At 46.3% G+C, this 16,616-nt stretch overlaps 1 protein-coding gene across 2 annotated transcripts in view; it reads right to left on the reverse strand.

Annotated features, from left to right (window-relative positions):
* Window positions 1-16,616, reverse strand: part of SLC7A14 (solute carrier family 7 member 14) — a 246,794-nt gene that overhangs the window by 33,659 nt on the left and 196,519 nt on the right. For both annotated transcript variants that reach the window (XM_063916224.1, XM_063916225.1), the window contains 3 exons: window positions 6,184-6,330; window positions 970-1,178; window positions 6-883 (listed from right to left, as the gene is read on the reverse strand). In XM_063916224.1, the coding sequence (XP_063772294.1) occupies window positions 6-883; window positions 970-1,178; window positions 6,184-6,330 (1,234 nt within the window). The remainder of the gene's footprint in view (window positions 1-5; window positions 884-969; window positions 1,179-6,183; window positions 6,331-16,616) is intronic.

Consider the following 16,616-nt stretch of genomic DNA (forward strand, 5'->3'; position numbering starts at 1 on the left):
CTTACCTACAAAGCACCAGACACCAAACCGAATCCACGTAATAGCTGACAGCTTCAGCATAAGATAAATGTTGACAAGCATGGCAAATGCAGGAACAAATGGGACACATGGTGCCATGTAGGGTAATTTTTTGGGGTTCTCTGGTTGCTGTAGGATAACAAACACCAATGCAAAGATTAGAAGTACCATTAAGACGACTAAGAGGACAGCCCACCACACTTGATCATACACATAATCTGCACCAAATATTATGAAGGAGCAGAAGATGAAATTCAAGATGAAAAGGAGAATGACACAGATGGTAACTGTTCGACCAGTGGTCAGAGTTGGACGATCCATTTTTCCAGGCAAGCCAAGACGTATTCTCATTGTATAATATCTCGGACCTAAAAACTTCTTCAGCTTGAAAAGATAGATGTTTTCAGAACCATCCGCCTCTATACCTGAAGTCATGTCAACTGTTCCATAGTTTGGATGATTTATATTATAGGTAGACTTGTCAGATTTACCAATCAGCATCTCATTGTCGCCAAGTGATGGCAAATTCTTTGCTCCACATGTGTTTGAAGCAGGACCTGTGAACTCCTCTCCGTCACTCATGGGAGAGCAGACTTCCTTCTCACAATCAGCAATGATTCCTTCTTTTTTCTTAGTATGCTCTTCAGAAATAAATTTAACAAAGCCATCAATGTCGCTCTCAGGCTGGTAACGCAATAACAACACACACACAGACACAAGGGTGTATGCTAAAAGAGTCCCAATAGACATCATTTCTATTAGATCCCGAAGGCTGACCAGCAAAGAGAGCAGCGCTGCAAGGAATCCAGACACAATACAAGCCACCACTGGGGTCTCTGTGTAGGAGCTGACATGGGCCAAAAACCTACAAATACCAAAGAGAAACTTTATGATGAATGCCTGGACACATTGTAGGTTATGGTCCATGTATTTGCAATAAGATCTACTAACCTGAATAATAGCCCATCACCGGCCATTGCATAAATTACTCTGGGCATAGGAAACAGAGAGCCAAACAGGCTTACAGTGAGCCCAGCTACAGATCCAATGGCCACAATATATTTAGCAGCATAGAACCCATGAAGTATAAACATCTCCATCAGTGGAGATTCTGTATCAATCATAGTGTATGGAACCATTAATGTTAACATAACACTTACCTAAAAAAGAAAAACAATAGCGTAATTAGGACAAAAAAAATCACTGTTAAATTAAATATATAGTGTAATATCAAAATCTCCATGTGATACATATAGGGGGTCATTCCGAGTTGTTCGCTCGCAAGCGGATTTTAGCAGATTTGCTCATGCTAAGCCGCCGCATACTGGGAGTGAATCTTAGCATCTTAAAATTGCGAACGATGTATTCGCAATATTGCGATTACTCACCTCGTAGCAGTTTCTGAGTAGCTCCAGACTTACTCGGCATCTGCGATCATTTCACTGCTTGTCGTTCCTGGTTTGACGTCACAAACACACCGAGCGTTCGCCCAAGACACTCCTCCGTTTCTCCGGCCACTCCTGCGTTTTTTCCGGAAACTGTAGCGTTTTTTCCCCCACGCCCATAAAACGGCCTGTTTCCGCCCAGTAACACCCATTTCCTGTCAATCACATTACGATCGCCAGAACGATGAAAAAGCCGTGAGTAAATTTCCTAACTGCATAGCAAATTTACTTGGCGCAGTCGCAGTGCGAACATTGCGCATGCGCATTAAGCGGAAAATCGCTGCGATGCGAAGATTTTTACCGAGCGAACAACTCGGAATGACCCCCATTATACAGTAAGTTACAAACACCAGAAAATACTAATACAAACACTAATACATATGTGATATATAGGGTCGGAAATGACAACGTTTGAATTAATGGGAAAAATATATGAAACCAGCCTATTTATGTGGTCCAAGAGAGTTACGCTTGGGAGGAATATTTACCTTCTTTGATGGCCCTATTGCAACTTTGCTACATACGAGTAGTTGTTTTATTTTTCTATCTTTGTAACGTTCAGCCATGTATTTATATCAGTTGTTGCATTTTTTTGCACATATGACACAATACTGCTGTGCTCTTTGCAGTGTATTTAGCCGTATCCAGAAAACCGCTTTGTATCATATCACAGGCAACAAAAATATTAAACTCAGTATAATAACATAAAGCCACAGCCTAATGGAAAATTGATGTCCAGTTACAACACCAAGACAGAAAAAAATAAATTACTGCTATGGCTCTGCGACAATGTCAAACGAGTACACACATTGGGGGAAATTTACTAAGCTCCCGATTTTGACCGAGATGCCGTTTTTTCATCAAAGTGTCATCTCGGTAATTTACTAAACACTAATCACGGCAGAGATGAGGGCATTCGTAATTTTTGCAAGTCCAAGTAAAAAATTACGAATGAATACACCATCGGTCAAAACGCGGCTGTTTAAGTATGAATCTCGGTCATTTACTAAGAAGTGCAAAGCAAAAAACAAACAAACACTGCCGTGAAAAATTACAACTCGTAAAAAAGTGCTGAAAAAAAACCAGACCTTTTTTTTAAATTCGTGATTGGATAGGCATGCACGGATCCATGAGATCCGTGCATGTATATCAGTGGGAAGGGGTGGGAAAGTGCTTATTTTTTAAAAAAAAATTGCGTGGGGTCCCCCCTCCTAAGCATAACCAGCCTCGGGCTCTTTGAGCCGATCCTGGTTGCAGAAATATGGGGAAAAAAATGACAGGGGTTCCCCCATATTTAAGCAACCAGCATCGGGCTCTGCGCCTGGTCCTGGTCCCAAAAATACGGGGGACAAAAAGAGTAGGGGTCCCCCGTATTTTTAAAACCAGCACCGGGCTCCACTAGCTGGACAGATAATGCCACAGCCGGGGGTCACTTTTATATAGTGCCCTGCGGCCGTGGCATCAAAAATCCAACTAGTCACCCCTGGCCGGGGTACCCTGGGGGAGTGGGGACCCCTTCAATCAAGGGGTCCCCCCCCCCCAGCCACCCAAGGGCCAGGGGTGAAGCCCGAGGCTGTCCCCCCCCATCCAATGGGCTGCGGATGGGGAGGCTGATAGCCTTTGTTGTAAAAGAAAAGATATTGTTTTTAGTAGCAGTACTACAAGGCCCAGCAAGCCTCCCCCGCATGCTGGTACTTGGAGAACCACAAGTACCAGCATGCGACGGAAAAACGGGCCCACTGGTACCTGTAGTACTACTACTAAAAAAATACCCAAAAAAAGACAAGACACACACACCGTGAAAGTATAATTTTATTACATACATACACACATACATACATACTTACCTTAAGTTCCCACGCAGGTCGGTCCTCTTCTCCAGTAGAATCCAAGGGGTACCTGTTGAAGAAATTATACTCACGAGATCCAGGGGTCCAGGCTCCTCGGGAAATCCAGGGGTAATCCACGTACTTGAAAAAAATAACAAAACGGTGTCCCGACCACGAACTGAAAGGGGACCCATGTTTGCACATGGGTCACCTTTCCACGAATGCCAGAAACCCACTTTGACTTCTGTCTAAGTGGGTTTCTTCAGCCAATCAGGGAGCGCCACGTTGTAGCACTCTCCTGATCAGCTGTGTGCTCCTGTCCTCACTGACAGGCAGCACACGGCAGTGTTACAATGTAGCGCCTATGCGCTACATTGTAACCAATGATGGGAACTTTCTGCCCTGCGGTTGACCTAAAGTGACGTCACCGCTGAGCAAGAAAGTTCCCAGCATTGGTTACAATGGAGCGCATAGGCGCTACATTGTAACACTGCCGTGTGCTGCCTGTCAGTTAGGACAGGAGCACACAGCCGATCAGGAGAGTGCTACAACGTGGCACTCCCTGATTGGCTGAAGAAACCCACTTAGACATCAGTCAGAGTGGGTTTCTGGCAGTCGGGAAAAGGGGATCCATGTGCAAACATGGGTCCCCTTTTAGTGCGTGGCTCGAGTGTCCGTTTTGTTATTTTTTTCAAGTACGTGGATTACACCTGGATTCCCCGAGGACCCTGGACCCCTGGATCTCGTGAGTATAATTTCTTCAACAGGTACCCCTTGGATTCTACTGGAGAAGAGGACCGACCTGCGTGGGAACTTAAGGTAAGTATGTATGTATGTGTGTATGTATGTAATAAAATTATACTTTCACGGTGTGTGTGTCTTGTGTTTTTTTGGGTATTTTTTTAGTAGTAGTACTACAGGTACCAGCGGGCCCGTTTTTCCGCCGCATGCTGGTACTTGTGGTTCTCCAAGTACCAGCATGCGGGGGAGGCTTGCTGGGACTTGTAGTACTGCTACTAAAAACAATATCTTTTCTTTTACAACAAAGGCTATCAGCCCCCCCATCCGCAGCCCATTGGATGGGGGGGGACAGCCTCGGGCTTCACCCCTGGCCCTTGGGTGGCTGGGGGGGACCCCTTGATTGAAGGGGTCCCCACTCCCCCAGGGTACCCCGGCCAGGGGTGACTAGTTGGATTTTTGATGCCACGGCCGCAGGGCACTATATAAAAGTGACCCCCGGCTGTGGCATTATCTGTCCAGCTAGTGGAGCCCGGTGCTGGTTTTAAAAATACGGGGGACCCCTACTCTTTTTGTCCCCCGTATTTTTGGAACCAGGACCAGGCGCAGAGCCCGATGCTGGTTGCTTAAATATGGGGGAACCCCTGTCAATTTTTTTCCCATATTTCGGCAACCAGGATCGGCTCAAAGAGCCCGAGGCTGGTTATGCTTAGGAGGGGGGACCCCACGCTATTTTTTTTAAAAATTTTACAGTGTTTAATTTAAAAAAAAAAAAAAATAGAACCCCAGCACGGATCACACAGATCCGGCCGAGATTAATTGTAAAAAAGTCGGCAGTGTTTTGCTAATCACTGCCGTAAAAAACACAAAAAAAACACGAATGACATCGACATCGGAAGAAAAGAAAAACCCGAATACGACAGCTTAGTAAATCCATCGTAACAAATTCAAAAAGTTGCAGTTTTACACTTTCGATGTCATTCGTGATTGAACTTTGACCTGAAACGGGAAAATACGAATCTTAGTAAATTTACCCCATTGTCACAAACTGTCCTTCTATAGTCACTATGGGGGTAATTCCAAGTTGATCGCAGCAGGATTTTTTATAGCAATTGGGCAAAACCATGTGCACTGCAGGGGAGGCAGATATAACATGTGCAGAGAGAGTAAGATTTGGGTGGGTTATTTTGTTTCTGTGCAGGGTAAATACTGGCTGCTTTATTTGTACACTGCAAATTAGATTGCAGATTGAACACACCCCACCCAAATCTAACTCTCTCTGCACATGTTATATCTGCCTCCCCTGCAGTGCACATGGTTTTGCCCAATTGCTAACAAAAATCCTGCTGCGATCAACTTGGAATTACCACCTATGTGGAGCACTGCTAAAAAATAATTGGAGAGGGAATACCAAGGGTGTGTGGTGAAAGACAAAAACAAATCATAGCCAGAAAACCCTAGAAAATGGCTTGATTATATATCATAATTAATTTAAGACATGAATGAAGCCTTGCTAAACAGTATTTCATAAAGTACAAAGTTGCTAGTAAATAAAGGGCGAGTCCTACAGTGTTAGGAGGCTGACTTTTCCCACAGTGTACATTTTCAGGTGCTCTGCAAACCCACAAAACTAGGCACAGACATATTTTCAGAGGATGTCCCTAGAACTGATGGGGATCAGTATGATTTACTGACAATCGGGATGCCGGCTGTCAGTATACCAACAACGGCATCCCGTTCGTCTGTATGCCGGCAGCGGGGCAAGTACAAAAAGTCCCCTTATGGGCTCGTTGGCTCACTGGTTCTATTCCCACTCTATGGGTATTGTGGACACCCACGAGTGGGAATAGCCCCGGAAAGCCAGGATTCTGGCTGGCGGCATTGTCAGCGTCAGGATCCCGACTGCTGGCAACTCAACTGCATACCAATTGATGAGTGGATGTGCAGCTTGAAATGGTCAAGGCAGACATGTAGGCACATTTGCAGCAATGAAGGAGCAGTACAGACCTGCAGTTCTGAGGTTGGAATATAAGCCTCACTTTGTTTACGGCAACATCAATGCTGTATAGGTTAGTAACTTCTCTGCAGGGCATTACAGCCATACAATTTCTATTTTTAAAGGAGCTACAAGAACACAGAGTAATAATACTTACAGACACATACGCTACAAGACAGGTAATCAGTGAAGCAGTGATAGCATATGGAATAGAAGTATTTGGGCTCTTTGCTTCCTCTCCGGTGGTGGCTATGATGTCAAAGCCTATGAAGGCGTAGAAGCACGTGGCTGCCCCTGTCAGCACCTGCAATACATGAGATGACTGTGTAAATATAAACCATACAAATTGTATTTTTTTCTTATTGTTCATCTAGACTGTAAAGCACAAAATGTCTTAAAATAAGTTATTCACTTATTTTTATTTAAAAGGGGGCATACATGTCAAGAAAACAAGTGCTGAGTGACTAGACTTGCATTTATATTCATGGTTCTTGTTTTATTGTCACCAGTTCTGTCTTCTCATTTTGAAGCTGGTTGGTTTCTGTTTTATTTTAAGCAGATAAGTGCAGATGTGTCTTGGCTGAATACACAAAGAATACAAGCTGTACTAAACATGGGGGTCATTCAGAGTTGATCGTAGCTAAATTTAGCACAGCTACGATCATCTTCCCTGACATGCGGGGGGACGCCCAGCACAGGGCTAGTCCACCCCGCATGTTAGTCCCCCCCCCCCCCGCCGCACAAATACAAAAGCATCGCACAGTGGCGATGCCTTTGTATTTGAGGAGTAACTCCCGGCCAGCGCAGCTCCTGCGGCTCGCCGGGAGTTAATTGTCGCTGCCACTGGCCACAGCAGCTGCGTGAGACGTCACGCAGCCGCCGCGGCCCACCTCCCCAACGGTCCGGCCACACCTGCGTTGGTTGGACCGCTCCCCCTATACGGCGGCTTAACGCTGCCGTTCAGCCCCCTCCCGCCCTGTCTCAGAGGCGATCGCTAGGCAACAAAAGCTGCGCAGTTCGGGTTGCGCAGTTCCAACCCGATTGCTGCGCTGCGACAAACTGCAGCGAGCGATCGGGTCGGAATGTTTGCAAGAGAGTCACCAATAGAAGCGTGAGCCCTGCAGCATTTTTACACACATTTGATGCATGAATTTTGTTTCCTATTAACACCACAATCCTCCTACATGGATCTTATCAGGAATCTCGCACTGCTACTCTTTTGAGGTTGTAGTCTTTTTTTTAATTATTATATATTTTTATTGAAGCAATGTGTAAATCATGGTACAGTGAACCATACTGCAGCATAATGTGTACATATGCACACATAGGAAGGCCTAACATGAGGTTAACGAACACTCTGTACCCTAAACTACCCGACTCTTCTTCTGTGGCTTGCTGGCTCAGCTCCTTTCCCCTTCAAACATTAATGATACAGCCTCTGTCACATGCACCCCTGCCGGAATACATATGTTTAACTGGCAGTCGGGATGCCGGCTGTAATATACTGACAGCGGCATCCCATCTGTCGAAAGCGGGGCAGCGAGTCTTCTCATGGGCGCATGGACCGCTGCGCTCGCCATGATTCGGGTCCAGTGGCACATTCTGCTTGCCACAAGGTATATTCCCACTCAGTTGGTGGTGTGGACCCACCAACTGAGTGGGAATAACCTGCGGTGGTCGGTATTCCATGACCTTATTTTACCCGCTGTCGCGATTCTGGCGTCATTCTCCTGGTTGCCGGAATCCCGACAGCCAGTATTTTAACTACATCCCCCTCTGCCCCCACTAACATAAGCAATGGGCAGGCCATTGCCCCCTAAAAGATCAACGTGTTCACTTCTTAAAATTCTATGTGCTACTAAAAATATGGCAATTATCTGATTGGTTAATAAAGTGGGAACATCCTGGAATAGCTGGGGATGAAGCGTGCATACAATATATTATTTTTGTTCCCCAATAAGACACAGACAAAAACTTAGGGCCGGATGTAATGCCGTCCGAGTTGGCCGAGGATGCGGGTTGCCAGCTGAACTCGTACATTTTTGTAAAGTAGCAATCATTTACAAGACAAAACCATGCTGTGTAAATGATTGCTGTTTTAAAAAAAAGTCTGAGTTCGTCAGGCAACCCGTAGCTCCGGCTAACTCGGATGGCATTACATCCGGCCCCTAGTGTATAAATTCACCACTGTGTTACTTGTACACTTGCAATAATTTCCCAGCAAAGACTTTTCAAAATAAAGCCTGTCTGACACTATCCGAGTAACTGCCAAATACTGATGACTGATGTGACATTAAACACATCTTTCTTCCTTCATCCAGTATTTAATAATACTAGTGATGAGCGGGTTAGGTTTCTCGGAAACCGAACCCCCCCGAACTTCACCCTTTTTACACGGGTCCGAGGCATACTCAGATTCTCCAGTATATGGCTCGGTTAACCCGAGCGCGCCCGAACGTCATCATCCCGCTGTCGGATTCTCGCGAGATTCGGATTCTATATAAGAAGCCGTGCGTCGCCGCCATTTTCACTCGTGCATTGGAAATGTTAGGGAGAGGACATGGCTGGCGTCCTCTCCGTTTATTGTTGAACTTGATTGTGCTTTATTGCTTAATTGTGGGGAGGACTGGGGAGCAGCTGTATATTATAGGAGGAGTACAGTGCAGAGTTTTGCTGATCAGTGACCACCAGTTTTATCCGTTCTCTGCCTGAAAAAAACGCTCCTTATCTGTGCTCAGTGTGCTGCATATATCTGTGCTCACACTGCTTAATTGTGGGGACTGGGGAGCAGCTGTATTATATAGCAGGAGTACAGTGCAGAGTTTTGCTGACAGTGACCACCAGTATACGTTGTCTGCCTGAAAAACACTCCATATCTGTGCTCAGTGTGCTGCTTTATTGTGGGGACTGGGGACCACCAGTATAATATTATATAGGAGGAGTACAGTGCAGAGTTTTGCTGACCAGTGACCACCAGTATACGTTGTCTGCCTGAAAAACACTCCATATCTGTGCTGCATTGTAGACAGTATATAGTAGGAGTACAGTGCATAATTTTGCTGACCACCAGTATATAATATATAGGAGTACGGTACAGAAGGCCACTGCTGTACCTACCTCTGTGTCGTCAAGTATACTATCCATCCATACCTGTGGTGCATTTCAGTTTTGCACAGTTTGCTCACCACCAGTATATAATATATAGCATTACGGTACAGTAGGCCACTGCTGTACCTACCGCTGTGTCGTCAAGTATACTGTCCATCCATACCTGTGGTGCATTTCATTTTTGCACAGTTTGCTGACCACCAGTATATAATATATAGCATTACGGTACAGTAGGCCACTGCTGTACCTACCTCTGTGTCGCCAAGTATACTATCCATCCATACCTGTGGTGCATTTCAGTTTTGCACAGTTTGCTGACCACCAGTATATAATATATAGCAGTACGGTACAATAGGCCACTGCTGTACCTACCTCTGTGTCGTCAAGTATACTATCCATCCATACCTGTGGTGCATTTCAGTTTTGCACAGTTTGCTGACCACCAGTATATAATATATAGCAGTACGGTACAGTAGGCCACTGCAGTACCTACCTCTGTGTCGTCAAGTATACTATCCATCCATACCTGTGGTGCATTTCAGTTTTGCACAGTTTGCTGACCACCAGTATATAATATATATTATATAGCAGTACGGTACAGTAGGCCACTGCTGTACCTACCTCTGTGTCGTCAAGTATACTATCCATCCATACCTGTGGTGCATTTCAGTTTTGCACAGTTTGCTGACCACCAGTATATAATATATAGCAGTACGGTACAGTAGGCCACTGCTGTACCTACCTCTGTGTCATCAAGTATACTATCCATCCATACCTGTGGTGCATTTCAGTTTTGCACAGTTTGCTGACCACCAGTATATAATATATAGCATTACGGTACAGTAGGCCACTGCTGTACCTACCTCTGTGTCGTCAAGTATACTATCCATCCATACCTGTGGTGCATTTCAGTTGTGCGCAGTATATATAGTAGTAGGCCATTGCTATTGATACTGGCATATAATTCCACACTTCAAAAAATGGAGAACAAAAATGTGGAGGTTAAAATAGGGAAAGATCAAGATCCACTTCCACCTCGTGCTGAAGCTGCTGCCACTAGTCATGGCCGAGACGATGAAATGCCATCAACGTCGTCTGCCAAGGCCGATGCCCAATGTCATAGTAGAGAGCATGTAAAATCCAAAAAACAAAAGTTCAGTAAAATGACCCAAAAATCAAAATTGAAAGCGTCTGAGGAGAAGCGTAAACTTGCCAATATGCCATTTACGACACGGAGTAGCAAGGAACGGCTGAGGCCTTGGCCTATGTTCATGGCTAGTGGTTCAGATTCACATGAGGATGGAAGCACTCATCCTCTCGCTAGAAAAATGAAAAGACTTAAGCTGGCAAAAGCACAGCAAAGAACTGTGCGTTCTTCTAAATCACAAATCCCCAAGGAGAGTCCAATTGTGTCGGTTGCGATGCCTGACCTTCCCAACACTGGACGGGAAGAGCTTGCGCCTTCCACCATTTGCACGCCCCCTGCAAGTGCTGGAAGGAGCACCCGCAGTCCAGTTCCTGATTGTCAAATTGAAGATGTCACTGTTGAAGTACACCAGGATGAGGATATGGGTGTTGCTGGCGCTGGGGAGGAAATTGGCAAGGAGGATTCTGATGGTGAGGTGGTTTGTTTAAGTCAGGCACCCGGGGAGACACCTGTTGTCTGTGGGACGAATATGGCCATTGACATGCCTGGTCAAAATACAAAAAAAAATCAGCTCTTCGGTGTGGAATTATTTCAACACAAATGCGGACAACAGGTGTCAAGCCGTGTGTTGCCTTTGTCAAGCTGTAATAAGTAGGGGTAAGGACGTTAACCACCTAGGAACATCCTCCCTTATACGTCACCTGGACCGCATTCATCAGAAGTCAGTGACAAGTTCAAAAACTTTGTGTGACAGCGGAAGGAGTCCACTGACAACTAAATCCCTTCCTCTTGTAACCAAGCTCCTGCAAACCACACCACCAACTCCCTCAGTGTCAATTTCCTCCTTACACAGGAAAGCCAATAGTCCTGCAGGCCATGTCACTGGCAAGTCTGACGAGTCCTCTCCTGCCTGGGATTCCTCCGATGCATCCTTGAGTGTAACGCCTACTGCTGCTGGCGCTGCTGTTGTTGCTGCTGGGAGTCGATCGTCATCCCAGAGGGGAAGTCGGAAGACCACTTGTACTACTTCCAGTAAGCAATTGACTGTCCAACAGTCCTTTGCGAGGAAGATGAAATATCACAGCAGTCATCCTGCTGCAAAGCGGATAACTCAGGCCTTGGCAGCCTAGGCGGTGAGAAACGTGGTTCCGTTATCCACCGTTAATTCAGAGGCAACTAGAGACTTGATTGAGGTACTGTGTCCCCGGTACCAAATACCATCTAGGTTCCATTTCTCTAGGCAGGCGATACCGAAAATGTACACAGACCTCAGAAAAAGAGTCACCAGTGTCCTAAAAAATGCAGTTGTACCCAATGTCCACTTAACCACGGACATGTGGACAAGTGGAGCAGGGCAGACTCAGGACTATATGACTGTGACAGCCCACTGGGTAGATGTATTGCCTACCGCAGCAAGAACAGCAGCGGCGGCACCAGTAGCAGCATCTTGCAAACGCCAACTCGTTCCTAGGCAGGCTACGCTTTGTATCACCGCTTTCCAGAAGAGGCACACAGCTGACAACCTCTTATGGAAACTGAGGAACATCATCGCAGAATGGCTTACCCCAATTGGACTCTCCTGGGGATTTGTGACAAGGTTCTGCAACCCTTTGAACTTGCCACACGTGAAGTCAGTTCAGACACTGCCAGCCTGAGTCAGGTCATTCCCCTCATCAGGCTTTTGCAGAAGAAGCTGGAGACATTGAAGGAGGAGCTAAAACAGAGCGATTCCGCTAGGCATGTGGGACTTGTGGATGGAGCCCTTAATTCGCTTAACCAGGATTCACGGGTGGTCAATCTGTTGAAATCAGAGCACTACATTTTGGCCACAAGGCTCGATCCTAGATTTAAAACCTACGTTGTATCTCTCTTTCCGGCAGACACAAGTCTGCAGAGGTTCAAAGACCTGCTGGTGAGAAAATTGTCAAGTCAAGTTGAACGTGACCCATCAACATCTCCTCCTTCACATTCTCCCGCAACTGGGGGTGCGAGGAAAAGGCTAAGAATTCCGAGCCCACCCGCTGGCGGTGATGCAGGGCAGTCTGGAGCGAGTTCTGACATCTGGTCCGGACTGAAGGACCTGCCAACGATTACTGACATGTCGTCTACTGTCACTGCATATGATTCTCTCACCATTGAAAGAATGGTGGAGGATTATATGAGTGACCGCATCCAAGTAGGCACGTCAGACAGTCCGTACGTATACTGGCAGGAAAAAGAGGCAATTTGGAGGCCCTTGCACAAACTGGCTTTATTCTACCTAAGTTGCCCTCCCTCCAGTGTGTACTCCGAAAGAGTGTTTAGTGCAGCCGCTCACCTTGTCAGCAATCGGCGTACGAGGTTACTTCCAGAAAATGTGGAGAAGATGATGTTCATCAAAATGAATTATAATCAATTCCTCCGTGGAGACATTCACCAGCAGCAATTGCCTCCAGAAAGTACACAGGGACCTGAGATGGTGGATTCCAGTGGGGACGAATTAATAATCTGTGAGGAGGGGGATGTACACAGTGAAAGGGGTGAGGAATTGGAGGATGATGATGAGGTGGACATCTTGCCTCTGTAGAGCCAGTTTGTGCAAGGAGAGATTGATTGCTTCTTTTTTTGGTGGGGGCCCAAACCAACCAGTCATTTCAGTCACAGTCGTATGGCAGACCCTGTCACTGAAATGATGGGTTCGTTAAAGTGTGCATGTCCTGTTTATACAACATAAGGGTGGGTGGGAGGGCCCAAGGACAATTCCATCTTGCACCTCTTTTTTCTTTCATTTTTCTTTGCATCATGTGCTGTTTGGGGACTATTTTTTTGAAGTGCCATCCTGCCTGACACTGCAGTGCCACTCCTAGATGGGCCAGGTGTTTGTGCCGGCCACTTGTGTCGCTTAGCTTAGTCACACAGCGACCTTGGTGCGCCCTTTTTTTCTTTGCATCATGTGCTGTTTGGGGACAATTTTTTTGAAGTGCCATCCTGCCTGACACTGCAATGCCACTCCTAGATGGGCCAGGTGTTTGTGTCGGCCACTTGGGTCGCTTAGCTTAGTCACACAGCTACCTCATTGCGCCTCTTTTTTTCTTTGCATCATGTGCTGTTTGGGGACTATTTTTTTGAAGTGCCATCCTGTCTGACACTGCAATGCCACTCCTAGATGGGCCAGGTGTTTGTGTCGGCCACTTGGGTCGCTTAGCTTAGTCACACAGCTACCTCATTGCGCCTCTTTTTTTCTTTGCATCATGTGCTGTTTGGGGACAATTTTTTTAATCTGCCATCCTGTCTGACACTGCAGTGCCACTCCTAGATGGGCCAGGTGTTTGTGTCGGCCACTTGGGTCGCTTAGCTCAGTCACACAGCGACCTTGGTGCGCCTCTTTTTTTCTTTGCATCATGTGCTGTTTGGGGACTATTTTTTTTTAAGTGCCATCCTGCCTGACACTGCAGTGCCACTCCTAGATGGGCCAGGTGTTTGTGTCGGCCACTTGTGTCGCTTAGCTTAGCCATCCAGCGACCTTGGTGCACCTCTTTTTTTCTTTGCATCATGTGCTGTTTGGGGACTATTTTTTTGAAGTGCCATCCTGCCTGACACTGCAGTGCCACTCCTAGATGGGCCAGGTGTTTGTGTCGGTCACTTGTGTCGCTTAGCTTAGCCATCCAGCGACCTCGGTGCAAATTTTAGGACTAAAAATAATATTGTGAGGTGTTCAGAATAGACTGAAAATGAGTGTAAATTATGGTTATTGAGGTTAATAATACTATGGGATCAAAATTACCCCCAAATTCTATGATTTAAGCTGTTTTTGAGGGGTTTTTGTAAAAAAAAAAAAACGAAACCAAAACACACCCGAAGCCGACAAAAAAATTTCAGGGAGGTTTTGCCAAAACGCGTCCGAATCCAAAACACGGCCGCGGAACCGAATCCAAAACCAAAACACAAAACCCGAAAAATGTCCGGTGCACATCACTAAATAATACTGGATGACCAGAAATCACAATTATGCTCTGTCCTATTCAATGTTTTTTTGAATAAAGGGCCTAATTCAGTAAGGATTGCAAATTCTTCTAAGTAGCAGAATTTGCAATCCTTGTGGTCGCATGCTGGAGACCACCTATCGCAGGGTAAGGCCACCCAGCATGCTGACTGCCGCCCCCCCCTCCCCTAAACATTCACCCCTTTGACCAAGCAGAATTTGCAATCGCCATCTTTCTCCAACGTCCTAGTGGATACTGGGGACTGTACTTTAGTACCGCGTGGGTATAGATCGGGTCCGTAGGAGCGTGGCACTTTAAGAAATTAACAGTGTGCAGGCTCCTCCCCTCTATGCCCCTCCTGCAGACTCAGTTTAGAAAAATGTGCCCAAGGAGCCGAGTGCATTCCTCTGGAGCTCCAGAGAGTTTTCTTCAGAAATTTTATTTTGTTCATTATTTTCAGGTAGTACTGGTTGACAACCAGTCTATCTGCGTGTGGGACTTAGGGTTGGGGGGGTGGGGGTGGGAGGCCGGACCAACCTCCTGAGGGTTAATGGCTCCGTAATTCCTGCTGACCGGACATTAAGCTCCTGAGGCTCTGTTTCACATACCATACTCTGTATGCCTAGGCCAGCAGCATGCCGCCACCCCCTAAGAGATGCTGAAAACAGGCGACCGGTGCGGTGAGTGTTTACCCTGGGGTCCCGGTTCGCGGGTGTCATGTGATGGCTAAAGGGCACGGCGGTCACGTGCTGCGAGCAGCAGTGCCCGCCATGGACACAAACACTGGCGGTATGAAGGGGGTGAAAGTTTCTCTATTATTACACTGACATGTATGTGTAAAATCGTGTAGCCAGTATAAATATAAATGTAGGGACCGGGCACCATTGAAGGGGCGGGGCTACCCGGAGAGCGGGACCAGCGGATAAAAGGCACCATTTCCAGCTGCTGCTGACTGAAAGGCTGCATAACAGAGCTCCTCCACAGACCCTGCTGAACACCAATAGTACTGGTACCAGGGGTTATAGAGAAGGGGGAGCATATCAGCGGTGATTCACTGCTGCATCTACTGTTTATCTATATTTATTATTTCCAGTTTGTCTGGATATTGCGTGCTGGTCCAATTCCTATCAGTGTCACTCCAGTGGGGCTGTCTGGGGTGCGGGTGCTGTCTCACTGTTGTGTTATTACTGCACTGTATTTCTCATAACTCCGTTTGTTTCTGCAATAACATGTCTGGGAAAAAGGCTGTGTGTCCTTTATGTGGTACCAAGTTTACTCCCTCACTAGACGGGTCTCTTATGTGTAATCAATGTTCCATACCCTCTCAGGGTAGTAGTATGTAGGAACCAGAATGGTTAGAATCTGACAGAAACATGATTCATAACATAAATACAGAGTTGTCCATAGCTAGACTAGAGCGATAGTCCCTAAAATGGTCGGTAAATAAAATAATATGTTTATTAAGACTGCTGGCCTCAGACAGGCTCCTCAGCCCCCTCTTTTGGTCTCACATAAACGCTCACTTCCACATATTGTCCAATCTGACTCTGATACTGAGTTACCAGAGCTTGATCAAGGGGAAATTCACATGGAAGATGACAATGCTCTGTCCCCGGGTGTTGAGGCCCTGATATATTCCATTAGCGATATACTCAACATACCGGATAAGGAATCGGAACAAGAGGAATTATTTTTTAATATAAAACAAAATTCTAGGCTACCTTCCCTGTCTCTAAGGAGTTAAACTCACTTTCCAGGGAAGCATGGGTCAGTCCTGACAAAAAATTCAAGACCCCTCATCGGTTATTGAATTCCTTCCCTTGTTCCTTCTGAGGACAGAAACATTTTGGAAACTCCCCCAGCGGTGGATACGTCAGTGTCCAGACTGTCCCGTAGATTGGTATTACCTGCACCTGGGGCTATCTCCCTCAAAGACCCTACTGAGCGCAAATTGGAGACTACTCTCAAATGCATATATACTGCTGTGGGCGTTGCTCAGAGACCCACTATAAAATGCGGCTGACTTTCAAGGGCCATGGTAAAATGGTCTGATAATCTCATACAATACTTTGACTCTCTCCCTCAGGAGGACGTCATGACACTACTGCATCATATCCAAGATGCTGCTAACGTTATGAGTGAAGCTTTTAAAGAATTGTGTCTAATCAATGGCCGTGCCACGGTTATGGCTGTCTTGGCCCGCAGGGCCTTGTGGCTGCGACAGTGGCCAGCGGATGCTGATTTCACAAAAGGCGTAGAGAATCATCCTTTTACAGGAGAGGCCTTATTTGGGGAAGAACTGAACAAATGGATTTCTCAGGCAACGGCGGGGAAGTCTACCTATCTGCCGTCTGCTGTACCTCCTGCTAGACG

The sequence above is a fragment of the Pseudophryne corroboree genome, chromosome 4 (assembly GCF_028390025.1).
Source record: "Pseudophryne corroboree isolate aPseCor3 chromosome 4, aPseCor3.hap2, whole genome shotgun sequence".
Classification (NCBI taxonomy): Eukaryota; Metazoa; Chordata; class Amphibia; order Anura; family Myobatrachidae; genus Pseudophryne; species Pseudophryne corroboree.